At 44.1% G+C, this 17,432-nt stretch overlaps 2 protein-coding genes across 2 annotated transcripts in view; one reads left to right on the forward strand and one right to left on the reverse strand.

The window, feature by feature from the left end:
• The window catches only part of atp6v0e1 (ATPase H+ transporting V0 subunit e1), a 37,448-nt gene extending 23,106 nt beyond the window's left edge, over positions 1-14,342 (reverse strand). Inside the window, exons 1-2 of the mRNA XM_007906646.2 lie at positions 14,153-14,342; positions 11,976-12,023 (exon numbers count right to left, since the gene is read on the reverse strand). Coding sequence (XP_007904837.1) covers positions 11,976-12,023; positions 14,153-14,256 — 152 coding nt within the window. The 5' untranslated portion in view covers positions 14,257-14,342. The remainder of the gene's footprint in view (positions 1-11,975; positions 12,024-14,152) is intronic.
• A 304-nt stretch (positions 14,343-14,646) lies between these two features.
• Positions 14,647-17,167, forward strand: LOC103187233. Its single transcript, XM_007906643.2, has 2 exons — positions 14,647-14,813; positions 15,414-17,167. Exon 2 carries the CDS (start codon positions 15,446-15,448, stop codon positions 16,475-16,477), a length of 1,032 nt encoding a protein of 343 aa, XP_007904834.1. The 5' UTR covers positions 14,647-14,813; positions 15,414-15,445; the 3' UTR covers positions 16,478-17,167.
• Positions 17,168-17,432: the final 265 nt, after the last annotated feature.

Raw genomic sequence — 17,432 nt, forward strand, 5'->3', positions numbered from 1 at the left:
CAAACTTTAAAAACAATTTGCTATTCACAGGTTCTCATTGGTTGTCATATCCTTTGGCTCCAGATCACTAAACATAAGAACCGAGTGCAAATGTTAAGTTCAAACTATAGAAATTTGTTTTCTACAAAAAAGGCCGAAACTTAGGAAACTGAAGCATTAATCAAATGCACTGAGTGCCACTGAATAGTTAGCTTCTTAATGTTTTTACAGAGCCGGTCATAGGATTAATGCTTTAAAACTGGTCTACAAACTTTTAAAAGGTCAGCCTAAAGACAAACAGCACATTAGAATGCTTCTGCAAACAAACAAAAAATACTGCAATTACCTCAATTAATAACTGAAGGTGTAGCTTTACAGGAATTTTACAGACTGTAGCACAGACGATTTGGCCCATTGCTCTGACGAGACATTCCCTAAAACTACCCATTTAGTCCCACTTCCTTTCCTGTGACTCTGACTTCCCAAATTCCTTAGCTCAGACCATTCTGTTCGTAGAACCAAACAATTAGTACAATTTTACCAGGGTCTTACTCACAATGGTCTAAATATCTTCAAGCACAAGTGAAAACCCGTGCTGAAAAAAACAAAAATGTTGAATAGATGTGAAAGGTCATTCTGCACACTGATGCCACACACTTCTGCTTCAGTAATTCAGCAATTGTCAACCCACCAGTGATTTTTCTTGGAACTAACATGACCAATATTGCTGTTACTGGACACAGTCTGGAGGATGAGAACAAAAGTAATTTCCTACACCTCTGCAGCTTTCTCCAAATACACGCTCAGTCCTAGTTAAGACGGTGCCACAGAATTAACTTCTGGAGAAGACTTACATCCAACATCGCTCCCACCACTTTCAAGATAAATATAATAATCTTTGCATTTGAGCTGTTTCCAAACGCTTCACAGAATATATTGTAAAGTGGATTGACTGTGTATTTGTGGGTGAAATGTGGCTTCATAGCTTCAAATTCCTCTCTTCTCAAATGGAGAATGCTCTCTAAACTCACTGATTTGCTTCAGTGTGTGAGCTAATCCCATTTTCCTCTTCACAACTATTATCCATAGAAGCCAATTTAACACAGATCATCTTCCAATCCAATTTAAAAAGGCTGGGAAATGTGGATCAACACATTTACCTACATGTATGACACAAGGTTCAATGAATTTCAACCAACAGCTTGCATTTATATAGCGCCTTCATGCAGTGTCGCGACCCGGAGCACTTAAGTGGAGACCTTACGACATGACAAGTGGTGTTCTCCAGGGGTCTGTACTGGGGCCTCAGCTTTTCATCATATATTTAAAAAATGTCTTGGATGAAGGAATACCCAGATCACTCAAAGTGTAAGTGAAGCTATTTACCTTTCTTAATCTGAACAGCAAGATAGTAAAAAAATAATTTGGTCACTCAATCCACGACTGTTTGCAGGACACTGCTATGTGCAATTGGCTGCTGCATTTCGCCCTGAAAAATATATTAGCAAAAATAAAACCGCATGGAACCGGAGGAGACAGGAAACAGGGATTGGAATGGGAATAGGAATAAAAATGAGAGCTAGGCCATTTAGGAGTAAAATTAGGAGGCAGTTTCTCACGAAAGGGTAGTGGAAATCTGGAACTCTCTCCCCCAAAATGCTGTGGATGCTGAATCCATTCACATCTTCCAAGACAGAGCTGGGTAGATATTTGTTAGGTCAGGGTATTAAGGGATACAGGGCAAAGGCGGGTATTTGGACTTGAGGTACAGATCAGTCATGATTTTATAGAATAGTGGAACAGGCTCAACGGGCTGAATGGTTTACTACTGTTGCTATGTTTCTAGTCAATTCACTTTAGAGTATATTCTGTGAAGCTCTTTGAAACGTCTCGAAGATGTGATAATGCTCTATATCAAATGCAAGGATTATTATTAAGTTTGGCTCAAAGCAACGTTCATTGTGCTGCTGCCCCAATGATTCAGTGAAAGAAATATCTGATCCATTTCCTGTTCTGTGCTTTCTTCTTCACCGCCTTGCAACATCGTCCTGTCGTGAAAGGCACTATACAAATGTAATTTATTGTTGTTGTTAACTGCTCTTACTCTTTTAGCAGTACAATTAGCCTCAGTGTTCTACCAGACCAGTCTGCTGATTGCTACTGCTTCTAGTAACTATAATAATATAATAATATAATAATAATCCCTCCAAAAAACCAAAAACAATAATTAAATTGGTCATTTTCAATCTACGACTGTTTGTGGGACATTGCTGTGCGCAATTGGCTGCCGCGTTCGCCCACAAATATACAGTCAATTCACTTTACAGTGTGTTCTGTGAAGCGCTTTGGGACGTCCTCCTGACGTGAAAAGCGCTATATCAAATGCAAGGATTATTATTATTATTATTATTATAAGAAAATGAACAAGCATCATCCAAGCAACATCCTTTACCTCTTAACTATTTTCAGATCATGTTGGACTGAAAAATAATGAACAGCTAGGTGTATATTCAAATGCAAGAGCATGCTATCCCCTTAGCAGAGTGTTCACCACAGTAAAAACATTATTTTCCACGTCTAGTGAAATACATAGTAGATTAATTTAAAGGAGCAGTTTAAAGGAGTAAATGAGCTACGACATGTTCATTTGTGTTATACATGTGTTGATCTCAAACTCATCTGACATCCATCAAGAACACTTTTCAGCAAAGCTCGGCCCAGAATTGAACCTGCCATCTTACCTGCCCACTGAGCGCCTTAGTTATTTGCCTTCAGATAAATTCATTACAAGGCTAATAACTGAAAATGATAAATTTCCATTCACAGATTTGATTTTTTTTAAAGAATGAGAGACGTATCGCATTGGAGCATTTAAAGAGGCCTGAGCAGACTCACTAAGTATGCAGGGTATACACACGTACAAAAGAAAATGGAATTTCACATCATGAAATCCTTTCTATTAGTACCACTCTAACGAAGCAATAATGTACTTCCTATTCCAATCCAGTTAGATTCCAGGCTACTTATCCAACTAAACTTGTTTGTTTTTCAGCTTGACTGCTTTTACTAATCTTTTACCCAAATATAAATTATAGATGGAAAATTCTATACAGCTACCTTTGAATAGCCCAGTACTGAATTTTTAAAAAGCATCATGTGTACATCAAATCCTGAAGCCTGTTTGGGAGAGGTAATCACAATACTCTGTAGAGCCATCTGCTGGTGAATTTCTGTCTCCTCATTTCATAACTGAGGTTCCGGTAAAGAAGGCCTTTTGGCCCAACTGATCTGTCCTTTTAAGAGTACCAATCCCACCATTTTACCATTGTAGTATCAAGTGCTTTCTTAAATGTCTTGACTTCTGGTAATCCATTCCAGTAGTTGATGATTCTCAGTTTAAGGAAAAGCTTGCTTGTGTTCAACCTCGACTGTGAGTTGGTGCCATTGTATATTAAGTTTACTTTCTCTGTCTTATTAAACATTTTACATAGCTTTTACAATGTAGATTCCATGCTCAATTACCGCTTGACCCCATGATAAGTTGATCTTAACAGAAGAGATCTTAAACAAAATATTATATGTGTAAAGCACCTTTCAAGATGGGAAGACGTCCCAAGGCGTTGGAGGGGTTCGTCGAAGGAGTTGGGAAGGCGTGAAGCTGGGAACCAACTACTCATTCCAGGACTTTGGAAAGGGAAGTTGAAGATGCGGTGGTAATTTGAGAGCAGGGATGGGTGCAGGGAAGGTTTTTTTTTTGATGATGGGGGTTATAACGGCTGTTTTTAAGGGGGTGGGAACGGTGCCAGTGGACAGTGAGTGATTGATGATGTCTGTGAGTAGAGGGGCAAGGAGGTGGACCTGGGAGGTAAGGAGGGATAGGTATGGGGTAGAGGGAGCAAGTGGTGAGTTTCAAACAACAACTTGCACTTATTATAGCGCCCTTCATGCAGGGTAGCTTCTCACAGCGCTTAACAGTGGCGGAGCCTGACTCCGAGCCCGGGGGAGACGGCTGTAAACACGGTCGAATAGGAAAGTTTAAGCGGGATTTGAAAGAGGGAGAGATGGGGCAAGGCAGAGCGATTAAGGGAGAGTGTTCCAGAGTTTTGTGGGATAGTGGCTGAAAGCACAACCTCCGATGGTGGGGCAGAGGGTGCGAGGGATGAGTAGGAAGCAGATGCCAGTTGAGCGGCGGCGCCAGGTGATGGATTGGGGAGTGAGGAGGTCAGAGGTAGGGAGGTGCCAGAAAGTGAATGGATTTCAACATGAGTGAGGATCTTGAAGTCATGTAGGTTAAGACAGTGGTGAGAGAGTATGCGGAGACAGGTTTAAAGGAGGATGGGGCGGGTAGGGCCCGGGGTGTGAAGGGAAGGTGGGGAGCAGATAGCGGTTGGAAGGGCAGAAGCGGCTGAGCGGATCCCCTCAATTTTTGTCTCGAGGAAGTCAAGCATCTCCTCGCAGTTGGAGAGGACGGGCAAGATGCGATAGAGTGGTCGGAGGAACCGATTGGTGATGGTGAAGAGGAACCTGAGGTTGTCCTTGGCCTCCAAGATTATCTATAAAATGATGATTTAGCGGAGGCAAGGGCAGAACGCAAGTTTTGATGTAATCCAGCCAGATCTGCTGATGGACCATTAAATTAGATTTGAGCCAGGTGTGTTTGGCAGTGTGCACCTGTGCGGAGATGGCCGGTGTACAAGGGTGACTCGCGTGCGTAGGAGGCAGTTCAGGAGGTGAGGAGGGCAAGGGCATCAGGAGTGGTGGAGAGTGAGTTGTGGAGGAGTGACCGAGGAAGATACGTGAGTGCAGGAGGAAACCCAAGGGGGAGCAGTTTGGATGACTCCAGGGCAGCGGAGAGAGAATGCAAGGAAATTTTGTTCCAGGGACAGTAGGAGATGGATCAGGTGTCAGTGCGAAGAGGAATTGAGGAGCGAAGGGAGATAAAGTAGTGTTCTAAGAAGGCTTTGTCAGAGTTGGTGAGGTCCGAAATGCTGAGGTCCCTGGTAATCAACAGATCAAATGGGTGGCCATGGATGTGGAGGGAGAGGTTGTGAGAGGAGGGAGAAGTTGATGGAGATAGAGCAAGAAAAGGTGAAGTGCAGGTTGAAGTCATCTAGGATGAGGAGGCATTCAGAGCAGAGGGAAGCTAGAAGGGCGGAAATGTTAGAGAGGAAGGTGGGGGAGGGGTGATAAATAAGGAGAATTTTAAGGAAAAGATTGGAGGATGGTGGAGGATAAGGTACTCAAAGGGAGAGGAAGGAACCAGAATAAGGGAACAGGCGAAGCGAGGACTTGGAGATGAGCCACACCACCACCACGGTGGGTAGGTCATGCGGTATGGTGGAGGGTGTAGCTGGGTGGTGCGGCCTCAGTCAGTGTGAAGGTATCGCCTGGGGTGATCTCGGTTTCTGTGAGGGTGAGGATTTCAATGTTTCCATCAACAATGAGGATGTAGATAGTGAGGGCTTTGTTGGAAAGGGAGTGGACATTTTGTAAGGTGATGTGGAGGGGACACTTGGCAGAGGAATGTGTGAGGTGAGGGGGGTGGGAATGTGGATGAGGTTAGCCCCCCGGAGTCTGGGTCCGGTGGGGCTTACGGTGATAGTGGGTGATGGGGCAGTCAGGGTGGCTGCTGGATAGCCAACGGTGATGCCACGGAGAGCCCAATGGAGGATTCCCAAGCTGGAGCAGAGGTAGGCTATGGGTCAGTCAAGTGGGGATAGGTGGCGGAGGACAGAGGGAGAGGAGAACGGAGTGGGAGCGATGCAGGGTAGAGGACAGGAATGGGGAGATTTTGGGGAAAGCAGCTTGAGTCGGGGTTGACGGCCAAAATGTGCACACCGAGCCTGGAGGCAGAGAGATCAGCTCGTAGGCATGGAGACAGCGGGACCTAGAGGAGATAGCGCAGAGGGGGCAGGGCACTCATTGTGTTATTTATCAGGTTACCTAAACTGGAAAATAACAGAATTTTACAGAAAGAAGAGGAAGGGAAGGAGATAATAATAAAGACTGTACTAAACCTGATTCCAGTGATTCAAAACTGAAGCTTAAAACTTCACTTAAAGGTTTTAATAAGAAGTCATCTTATATTTACCAATGACAATAATAATAATCCTTGCATTTAATATAGTGCTTTTCACATCTTCTAGATGTCTCAAAGCGCTTCACAGAATATGCTGTAAAGTGAACTGACTGTATATTTGAGGGAGACGAGCACAGACGACACAAATAACTCTTTGCTAGCTTCCAATATTAACAATGGATCACTCTGGGCTGAAAAATAACAAATAGCTAGATATCAATTCAAGTGCAAGAATATCATTCTCTTTATTTATTGATATTGATTTGCTTGTCATTACTGCCTTATCTCTTCACAAGTCTCTGTGAGGGAGGAAAGATTGTCATTTTTACCTATTATCTCTTCACCTGAAAAAGCCTCCATTCCATAAACAATGAATTTTATAGAATCCTCACTGCTACGCTGGTCAAGATAAGCCAATCGAAGCAGCCTAACAAAACTTTGTGAATTGTACATTTTTTAAAATTGCATTCTGTCCACTTTCTGGCTGGCGAAGCAGCTTCAAACTACACAAACTTAACCTTCGAGGCTGTTAGAATACCCAACAGTTTGATACATTATATCTGTCAAAATCCTTCACAAAGTATTAAAATAAAAATATTCTCTCTTTACTGGAGAAGTAATCAAAATCTAGCAGTTGTGAAAAATCCACATCAACTGTTTAAAAAAAATCAAGAATTTAATGAGAAATGAACTGATGTATGCTATCTTGGGCTGTTATACGCTGTGTTCCTTGTGTGCATGACTGAAAGCTTCTGTGGATGCGTTTGCTGGCAAGCACTAGTCTTACACAATGATATACAACAGAATACAAGTTGGCTTCACTTTAGATTTGCAGTGTCCAACTTTTATTGTCTGTCCTGCTTCCTTCAAAAAACATTAAAACAAAAAACATCAAAGCTTAGGTACTTAAAAAAAACACTTATGTACCATTTGTTGGATAGCAAGCAATTATTTCAGGCTACAATACAATCAATACATGACAAACACAAATTTACATTTATATAGCTTAAATGGGTACTGACCCCAATAGTAAGGTACCTTTTTTCTACTATACTCGTGATTACTCTCTCCATTGTTCTGAATCCTTCATAGCAGTTGTGTTCACCTGCTCAACATACTTGGCACATGTCTACCTTATTGCAAAGTTGATTTTATTACCTCCAAAGAAAATAAAATGACGTCGATGACACAATGGTTTAAGTTTCAGCATGAAGCAAATGTCCGATTTTCAATTAAACAAGAAAGTTGCAGCCTTCATCAAGGAACTAAAGATTTTTGGTTGCATCATTTTACCAGTAACTGTTGCAAGCCATGGCAACACAAGTAATCTGTGTAAGTGGTCAACAGAGTGCTCTGATCCTTGCAAGACGAAACAACTTACAAATGTTCAGTAATTAAATAAAGGAAAGTAAGTATAGGAATTACTTCACTTGTGCAAACAGAACAGGAGCTGAACAACCAGCAACCTTCATCATTGTTCGGAAGAGAATTAGTTCCTTATTTAGTATTCCAAAAGGATGCCTGATTTATACTCTTAATTTGGCTGAAGCCAGCATCGTTTTGGGACACTGACCAACTCAAATTCAGTCAGGAATCAGGGTTAGCCAAGAACCACAAGATCCAAAAAGCTGGTCACTGAAGAGGAATGTTGTCTTTATTTTCAATTCTGTTTTCCTGAAAACATGCTTACCTTTTGAACCATGGTTGCCAGTTTTTTTTTCTCTCATCAGTGATTCTACAGGAATCTGCTTTACAAGTTGTTTTGTTGAATATAAACAACATGTATTTAGATAACACCGGGGGCTATTCACACAGGGTGCTATATCAATGCAAGTTGTTGTAGTTTATATGCCCTTCCCCAGAGCGCTCGGCAGTGGTGGAGACAACGCCGAGCTGGGGGGAGCTGACTGTAGGCACGGTCGAACACGAAGGTCTTGAGGCACGACCTAAAGATGGGGAAAGAGGGGACAAAGCACAGGGATAGAGGAAGAGTGTTCCAGAGTTTTGGGGCATAGTGGCTGAAAGCAGCTCCACCGGTCGAACAGAGAGCGCAAGGGACAAGCAGAAGGCAGTCGAGCGGGAGCAACAGCTAGTGGGTTGGGGAATAAATAGGTAAACAAATTCAATATACAAGACGTAAAAATGTTGATTTGGAAGCAAACTCTCATGCCCCCATTCTTTTATGAAAATGCAGCTCAGCACATACAAACAAACCTAATTAAAACTTCCAGTTTTCCCTCATAGATTTGGGAACTACATTCTGCCCGTGTTTGTAGCCATTTAAACCTTTTATATTTTATTTAAACCAGGAAACCTAGGTGTCTTGTTCAACCCTCAATTGTCTTTTCTTCCCCACATCCAAGCCATGACCCGCTCTGCCTTCCCTCACTTCCGTAACATCACCGAACTCCACCACTACCTCATCCCTCAGGCCGCTGAAACTCTTGTTCATGCCTTCATCACCTCCAGGCTCGACTATGCAAACGTCCTGCTTGTCGGCTTTCCCAACTCCTCCTTCCACAGGCTGCAGATAATCCAGAACTCTGCAGCCCGTGTCCTCTCCCGCACCAAACTCCGTGACCCCATCTCCCCCAAATCTCGCCCGACTCCACTGGCTCCTTATCCTTCAGAGGATCCAGTTCAAGATCCTGGTCCTCACCTACAAAGCCTTCCATGGCCTCGCCCCACCCTACCTCTGTGACCTCCTAACCAGTTACCAACCCGCCCATTCCCTCCGCTCAGCCGTCTCCGGCCTGCTCCACATCCCCCGACCCACCCGCCTCACCATTGGCTCAGGAACTAGAAGACAAAGAGACAGGCAGATGATTCTTCAGCCACTCTGCCCCCAACCTCTGGAACTCCATCCCCAAGTCACTCCGCCTCGCCCCCTCCTTAGCTTCCTTCAAGTCCCGCCTCAAAACCCTCCTCTTCGACCAGGCCATCGGCCACCCCCCTTCCCCTCCCCACTCCCCCCCTGACCCCAGCTCGGGTCTGAAATGCTGTACCGTCCTGCGCTTTGGAACATCCTCCCGACATGAAAGGTGCTGTACAAATGTAATCTTGTTGTTTAACACGATCGGGAACAAAAACATCATGACAAAGCAATTCCAACCACTTCTGGCCAAAAAAAAGCATTTTTTTTAACAAGCAAAGTATTGTTTATTAAAATAAGTAAGCAATACAATTAGAACTCTCTCCACTAAGGTTAAATTGTAATAAAATAATCATTTTTACACTAGAACTGATGATCTGAAATAAACCATTCATTTCAGAGCTAATTCCTGGATCTTCTATTTAATGCTGCAATATTCTTATTTGATTGCCACATTTACTGCAGTTTCTTAATCAACTTCCTTTCCTGGGATTTCAGTTCTCTATCCTGATTACACTTATGAAAACGACCTCTGCTTGCACCAAGATAAAGCCCACCCACGCAGCTTCTGGTCACCCACTGCCCCCTCCTCTGACCACTGCTGGCTGATACAATCAACCAGTCCCTCTCCTCAGCCTCTGTCCCACTCCAGCTCAAAACCACTGTCATCATTCCTCTCCTCAAAAAACTAACCCTCGATCCACCCAACCTTACAAATTTCAGACCCATTTAAAATCTGCCCTTCCTGGCCAAAGTTTTGGAACGCGTGGTTGCAAATCAACTTTGCTCACACCTCTCCCTCCATTCCCTACGCAAACCCCTCCAGTCCGGTTTTTGTCCAGCCCACAGCAAAGACAGCACTCGTCAAAGTAACAAATGACTTCCTCGCTATCCGTGACCAGGGCTCCCTCTGCCTCCTCGACATCTCTGCCACGTTTGACAGAGTCGGTCACGTCATCCTCCTCCACCCTCACCCACCTTAGTTGGAACTGCACTTGCATGGCTTGAGTCCTACTTGACTAACCACCAACAATACATCTCGGCAAAGGATTTCTCCACCCACCCCGTCACCTGCAGGGTATCCCAAGACTCCATCCTTGGCCCCTTTCTTTCATTATTTTCATGCTCCCTCTCGGCAATGACATCCACAGGTAAATTTCCACATGTATACGGATGACACCCAAATCTACTTCTTTTGTTGCGACTCCCAATCCTGTCAACTTGTCTGATGGATATCAAGGCCTGGATGAGTGCAAATTTCCTGCAACTGAACGTCGGCAAGATGGAAGCCATATTCTTCTCTCCCGCGGGACTGAGCCACAACCTCCCCCAGCTCTCCCTCTGACTCACTGATCCCGTGAGTAATTTCGATCAGGCCTGATCCACAGCTTTCCTTTCTCCCCAACAACCTTACCAGGAAGGCTTTTTTCCACCTCCGCCACATTGCCAGCCTCCACCCATACCTCACACCCTCGTCCACACCTTTGTCATTTCCCAGCTGGACTTTTCAAATGCCTTTCCCATTGACATCCTCAGTTTCACCATGCACAAAATTCAATTAATTCAGAACTCTGCCGCCCGGATACTCACCCGTACAAAACTCCGGACCCCCATCGCACTAGTCCTTGCCAGACTTCACTGGCTCCCAATTACTGAACAGATCGACTTCAAGACCTTCTACTTGTTTTCAAATCCCTTTGTGAGCTCGCATCTCCCGACCTACCTATCCCCCACTCCACAATCGGCGGCCGTGGTTTCAGCCACCATGCCACGAAGCTCTGGAACTCTCTTCCTCAATCCCTCCGCCTTGCCCCCTTCATTTTCAAATTGTGCCTAAAGATCTTCCTTTTTGATCATCCTTACCATCAACTACCCCCTCCCTCTCCCCCTAGCTTGGGGTCAAACTCCGCCACCGTCAAGCACCCATGTGAAGGGTGCTATAAATGCAAGTTGTTGTTGTAATGTATATGTACGACTGGCAGCATATCAATGTCAAGGCCATGGAAGCATTTCAAAGATTCTGTTGGCATTAGTAGGCCTGAGATTCATTTTCTGGGCCAAAGAATTATAGTGTGTCAGTTCCTTTCTGAAGAAACAAATATACTCATCAGAAGACACTTCGCTACTATTACCCTAGTAACTTGGCCGAAACAAATTCAAGATGTGGGACTCCATGGTAACACCCCAGCACTTTATGCTGCTTTGGGTCTAGAGACAATTAATCCAACTCCACATGAGGGATGGAGAAAAGCATTAAGGTGGTTACATGAGAAATAATAACTTGAAATCCTGGGAATATTAGATACAGGTCTAGGAAATTGCACAGTCTACTTCAATGAATCTATCCTCCAAGTGAAAACTACTGCAATTGTCACACCAAGAATACCATTTATGTGATCATGATTAGCAAACAACAATTGCACAAAATCAACATTGTACTCAATTGTTTATGCTGATTACAAACCTTTACCAAGTCTGGTCTGATACCTGTACAGATCAGGAGAAAAGCAGATTAATAAAACTGTGCATAAACTGACCAGAATTATCTAGTAGAAACCAGTAACCAATTCCAATGTGAGCATGTGTTCGAATATAAACAAAACACCAGTGGTAATATTTCAGAAAAGCAAGTTTTTACTGCGTGGCAAGACTTCTAATTCTATTATTTTACAGCATGATGACACAGGTTTTTTGCAGGCTTGTACTATCCCTTTCAATGATGGAGCATAACACAGGCTCATAACTACCCACATAACTACCCACATCCAATGTTCACAAAACACTTTGCAATAAAAGTAACTGGATAGTGATCAGGAACCCTGGCTGATTTTCCCCTAAAATGAAGAGAAACCCTGAACACAAAGGAATGCCTAGTGCAGTACATTACACATTTATAATTCATTAAATGTACACTACTGTAATTCAACCTACTTTACGGATCAATATAATCCTAAAGGAAAAACCATGGTTTGCTCTCAGTCATCTACACAAAGTGCTTCGAGACAACCTTCTGGTGTGAGAGTACTTTGTAAATTGTATACTTACAATAAGTAGCAGCAAACAGCACATGTCACCAGCATAGTATTAATCACACTGTGAAAGAAGATACAATATAATTATTGCAAAGTCCTTTTTTTATACTCAGAGTTGCTCTGTTTCTGTATGTTACTACAGTACCTGCATATTAGTTGAGCATCAACTAAGAAAAATATATCTGTTAAACATTTAATATTCAACAACATTTAATATTCAACAATATCGAAAATAACTTTCTAACTTCCAGGTCATGTGATATTTTTGAATGTAGTACAGTGCAACAACAACAACAAAATTACATTTATAGAGCGCCTTTCACGTCGGGAAGACATCCCAAGGCTCTGGGACGTGAGTTCCAGTGCATGGAACTATGGGTAACATTAAATTGCAATTTAATATCTGCATTACAATATCACATCAAATCAATCTCTAATTGTTTTACTTGCACAATGTCATGTAAAATTACCAGCAAATTAAATTATAGGGTCACTTATTGTCAACAATCCTGCATGGCTCCACTGCCTACAGGTTTGTTATGTAAACAACTTGCTCAAGTCACACCAGAATTAGGTCTGTAACCTTCAGTAAAGTAAAATTCAATACCACTTCCCATTCGAATCACATGGTTTCATTATGAGAGAGAGTCGGCCATTACATGATCAGTCATGACAGCTGCTGTCGCTGGAGTAAAATACCCACCGAGTCTTACAGTGCACAATTTGCAAGTTAGTGTTGTAATGGAATTCAGCCCACGCACCATATTATTTGCAGTACTTTCCTGGATCAAGCCCAGTTCTCATCAGGAACTTTCTAGTTTGTTTTAGGAACTGTAGGTTCCCAACAAACTGTTAGTGCCTGTCTAAATCACTGACAATTTTTTTCCTAAATGGAAACAGACATTTTCTGAGTAAGATCATTGAATTGCTTTCCAAAAGATTTTATAACCAATGAATTAGATGCTTTGATACTTCAACAACAATGCATTAATTGCCCAGTCCATATATTTCAAACTCAGACTAGTGTTGCAGAATCCCTTGTATTTTGCATCTAGAGACAATAGGCGTCCACCAGATCATTTATTGCTTCCATTTTATGTAATTGTGATCTTATTTGGCTGTTGAACACCAATGTACTTTCTGATTAATCAAAGCATTCTCTCACTCCCTAAAAAAACCTTTGATATCAAAACAGTACACGTTCACAGTTATCTGTTCTAATCTGCAACAAGTGATCCTGCCAAATTCCTATTCATTACTGTAACAACCGGAGTCGTCTCCAGTGGCTTGATCACTGCCCTGATGCAGTTTAAACCAAATGTAGCAGGATCAGACCGACTCAATCATCTGAATCCAGAGCCACAAACTTGAATTTGATAACTGACTGGACTACCCCACCAGAAGGAGAAAAATTGAATCCCAGACCACTTTATAGGTCACACACAACAAACAACCCAAATTGCACTCAATAGAAACAGTGGGAAACGTCAGTTGCAATGAAGAGAGCAAGACCCTGGGAATTAGGCAATGTGTGGTGACTCTCCCACAATCTTCCCCTCCCCAGATCAGGGTCAGTCCAGGCAACAGCAACAAATGACAATTGAATAGCAACTTTCATGCCCAAAGCGCTGGACAGTCACGGGTTTGGAACCGAGCTGGGGTTTGGAATAAGGAGGTGGAGGGCAGTAAGAGTAGGGGTAAGACGGTAACCAAAGCCACGGTCGAAAAAGAGGGTTTTGGCACAGGGGGCGAGGCGGAGATCCAAAGGGTGGGGGCAAAGAGGCTGAAGTCCCGCTGGCGGGATGGGTGACATGCAGCAGACCAGAGTCCACGGAGTCGGTCACCGAATCAGGACCAGCCTGTCCCCAGATTCCTGAGAAGAACACTTCCTCTGATAAGTCCCTCGACTCCTGCCCGAGCTGGGTGGCCTCTGCCTGACTCTCCCCCAAAAGTCTATTGCGCTCTCTCTCGGGGGGGGGGGGGGGGGGGGGGGGGGGGGGGTGGGGGGGGGGGGGGGGGGGGGGGGGAAGGAGTCAAACTCCCAGGCCGTTCTCATCTTCACGTGCCCCATTTTTGAACACTATTGCCGGCAGCGCGTCTCCTCCTCCGGCCGCTAGGACTCTGGCTCCGAGGCGGGTGTCGGGCCCAGTCCAGTCCCTACAGGCCCTGCCCGCTCTACCCCCGGCTCACCCTCGGTTGGGTCCTTTGGGGATGAACCACGGCACGACGCCGCCCACCACCCCCCAGAAAACGGTGAGGACGATGATGGGCACCGTCAGCCCGCTGTAACCCATGGCTCGGGGCCCGCAAGACTGAGACACAGAGAGCAGTCAATCAACAGCAACCGACACCGGCGACCGGAAACCACTTCTCCGGAAGTGACGGCACCAGTGTTGACTCGGTCCACCAAACAGGAGCCGAATATCATGCTGTGGGGGGGGGGGGGGGGCGGAGCATCACAGTGGCACGATTTAGGTTTAGTGTTTTAAAACTGTAAGATCTTCAAAGGGTGAGGACACGTTTTGGAGGTTGAATTGTTTTTATTTAGGCTTCCGCCCAAAATATTTTTTCATCCAACAAAAAAACCGCCCAATAAATTTGACCACATTGGTCACGTGATCTGGGTCCGAAAATCTCCTCCTCCCCCAGCTGACGTCACACAGTGCTGTCTGTGACCTCACACGGGGCGGTGGGACACTTGGAGCACGTGCCGCAGAGCTCAGCTTTGCTGCAACTTCACTTTTTTTTAAAAAATCTGCTTTTCCTTTATTGCTGCTGAAACCGTAGCAAACAGAAACCATGGAAAGCCACCGGGATGTTTTGAGGGCAGCAAGCGCCTAGCTATCACAAAGTATGAGCACTTATAATTCAAATATGATTCCAGTGTTGAATAGTTACATCAAAGTAATATAATAATCCTTGCATTTGATATCAAGGTGTTGAGACATTTCAAAGCGCTTCACAGGATACACTAGAAAATGGATTAACTGTATTTTGTGGATGAAAGCCAGCAGCCAATTGCATATCACAAACAGTCCTGGATTGTGTGACCACATTTAAACATTTTTAAAAAATGATGTGAAGCGGCATTCTCATTGGAGATTACTCCCAGAAAGTGATCTGCCAATCAACTGGGTTCCTACTTGCTGCTAGGTAAACTGAGGTGTGTGGTGTAAGGAAACTATCCCCGCTCAGGTCCTCTCGCTTGTAAGGCAAGCATGCTAACCACTACGCTACAGGAGGGGAAAAGTTACCATAAAAAGTTTTTTTATATACATAGTATTGTCTTTGCAATGGGTAGCGTAGCACTGAACTTTTAAGTTAACCTGTAGCTAGATATATTTGTGTAGCATAATCAGAATTTTTTTTGAATGTTTGAATTTTGTGTTCGGTTGCATGGCATTCGAAGAAGTTCATTCGGATTACAATGTTGTATTTTGTCCCACTTTAGAACAGCTGGATTTTGGGACACTCGCTAAGGAGATGGAAGACAAGAAAACCATCCATCCCAACTCGCAGAAAACTGCACAAACACACAAGGAAGCCACGGGGAATAAACCTGAACCTAGCGCTTCCTCGAGTTCCAGCAACTTTTGGCCCCCAAACGAAGAGAGTTTAATCCGACTCTTGGTTGATTTAGTCACCACGGCTGCGTCTACGGCTCAGAAGGCAAGAGAGAGTGAGAACAAAGCACAGCTAGCGTTTAAATACTCAGAAGAGGTCCTCTCTTTCGCCAGTGATGTGACAGATCATGCACAGAGGACTCTGCTGACAGCCAAAGCCCTGTCAGACAAGCTGCTGAAACACACCTCCTACCTGGATTACCAACAGGTCTTCTGCTCTGTGCCCAACCTCTCCACCGATTACACCACCTTCCTCAAGGTCCTGCAAGCCTCCAAAGCGGGCGACGAGAAAGGGAACACACAGCTGTGCCCCAAGAAGGGAAAAGGAGGATCCAGACATTCCCGAAGTGAATCCAGGAGGAGAGACAGGGTTTGCGGGGTCCAGTGTGAATGCGCTCACAGGGATAGTGAGAGTCACTCTCAAAAGCGATCGCAATGCTTGGCCAGGCTGGGAGACAACTACGAGGGGACGATAGAGGCGGATGATGAGAACACAGATGATGAAGACTGCAAACTGGGGAAAGACACGCACCATCGCAAGTGCCAATCGGACATGGGCGCTCGGAAAACCTCTTCCCATCATAAGCAAGTGGAGACAGTCAGGAAGGAAGAGCACATGGGAGGTGCCTATGTCCTACACAGGCGCAGATCCCCCTCGGACGGGCTGGCCGGTATGGCGTCTCCCCTGCTCACAGAGGATGAACTCACCACCATCAGACCACCTCTCAGCCGCCAGGGCTCCTCCAAACTCATCTACAAGGTGATACGCCGAGACAAAGCCCAAGAGAATTCAGACAGCGATATCGAACATCTGGAGGAACCACCAACATCTGCCCAGATGCTCTCTCCAGAAAACAACAACGCAGCTTTAAACGCTCCTGTTAAGGCTTAGCAGCAAGACAGTGATAAAAAGACCGAAACACATCCTATCGAAATAAAACCTTATTCTTACATTACCGTTTTCATTAGTTTCATTCTGCTGGAGGTAAAATGCCATTTTACGCTGAACTGTATCCAATTCTACCTACCATTGATGCACAGTGTAACTTGATGCACTAAACACAGGAAGGTGCAGGCTCGTGCGCCCCATACAGAGGTGATGCAACCGACACAGGAGACTTATTGAAGCCAGGTGGATATTTTTACATTTGAGGAGAGACTGAGAGAAGGGAGCAGCTGATGGGAGAGCGATGCCAGCAGAGGAAAAAGGGAGACGGAGACAACTGAAGAGGCTGTGTACTTGATTCAGGCCAAAAAAAAGTCTACTTGGTTTGCCCTGTGCTGGTGGGATTAACATCATCCTTTCCATGTTGCTTGATTTCCCTGCACTGTCTTGCTTTGCACTGGAGGCCCTAGAAGCATTACATTTGTGGGTAAGGTCACTATGAAATGAACATTTGTGCTACGGGTGTTAAGTTTCTAGCTAAAAGCACTCATAATCATGTAATTCTTGTTTCTCTCATCGCTGTATAAAATTGTGTCCAGTGTTGTTGCTGCTGTAATTGTAGATCTAAACTCTTGTTTGAGCAGATTTGTTTTCTTCTGCTTTGTATACGCGATTGTTGAATTTCACTTGGAGCAGTTAACACCTTAATTTTACCAGTGTTAGCACAGTTGATGTGCAAAGTTTTACAAGGATCTCACTACATAAAGTTATGTAAACAGTGTAGTAATAATAATAATTGCATTTGATATTGCATCTTATCACATTGGTGAGACAGCCCAACAGAATATATTGCATCACGGAACATATTATGAAGTAGATTGACTGTATAGTATGTATATATAGTGCATAATAATAATCCTTGCATTTGATATAGCGCTTTTCACGTCGGGAGGACGTCCCA

The sequence above is a fragment of the Callorhinchus milii genome, unplaced genomic scaffold (assembly GCF_018977255.1).
Source record: "Callorhinchus milii isolate IMCB2004 unplaced genomic scaffold, IMCB_Cmil_1.0 Scaffold13, whole genome shotgun sequence".
NCBI lineage: Eukaryota > Metazoa > Chordata > Chondrichthyes > Chimaeriformes > Callorhinchidae > Callorhinchus > Callorhinchus milii.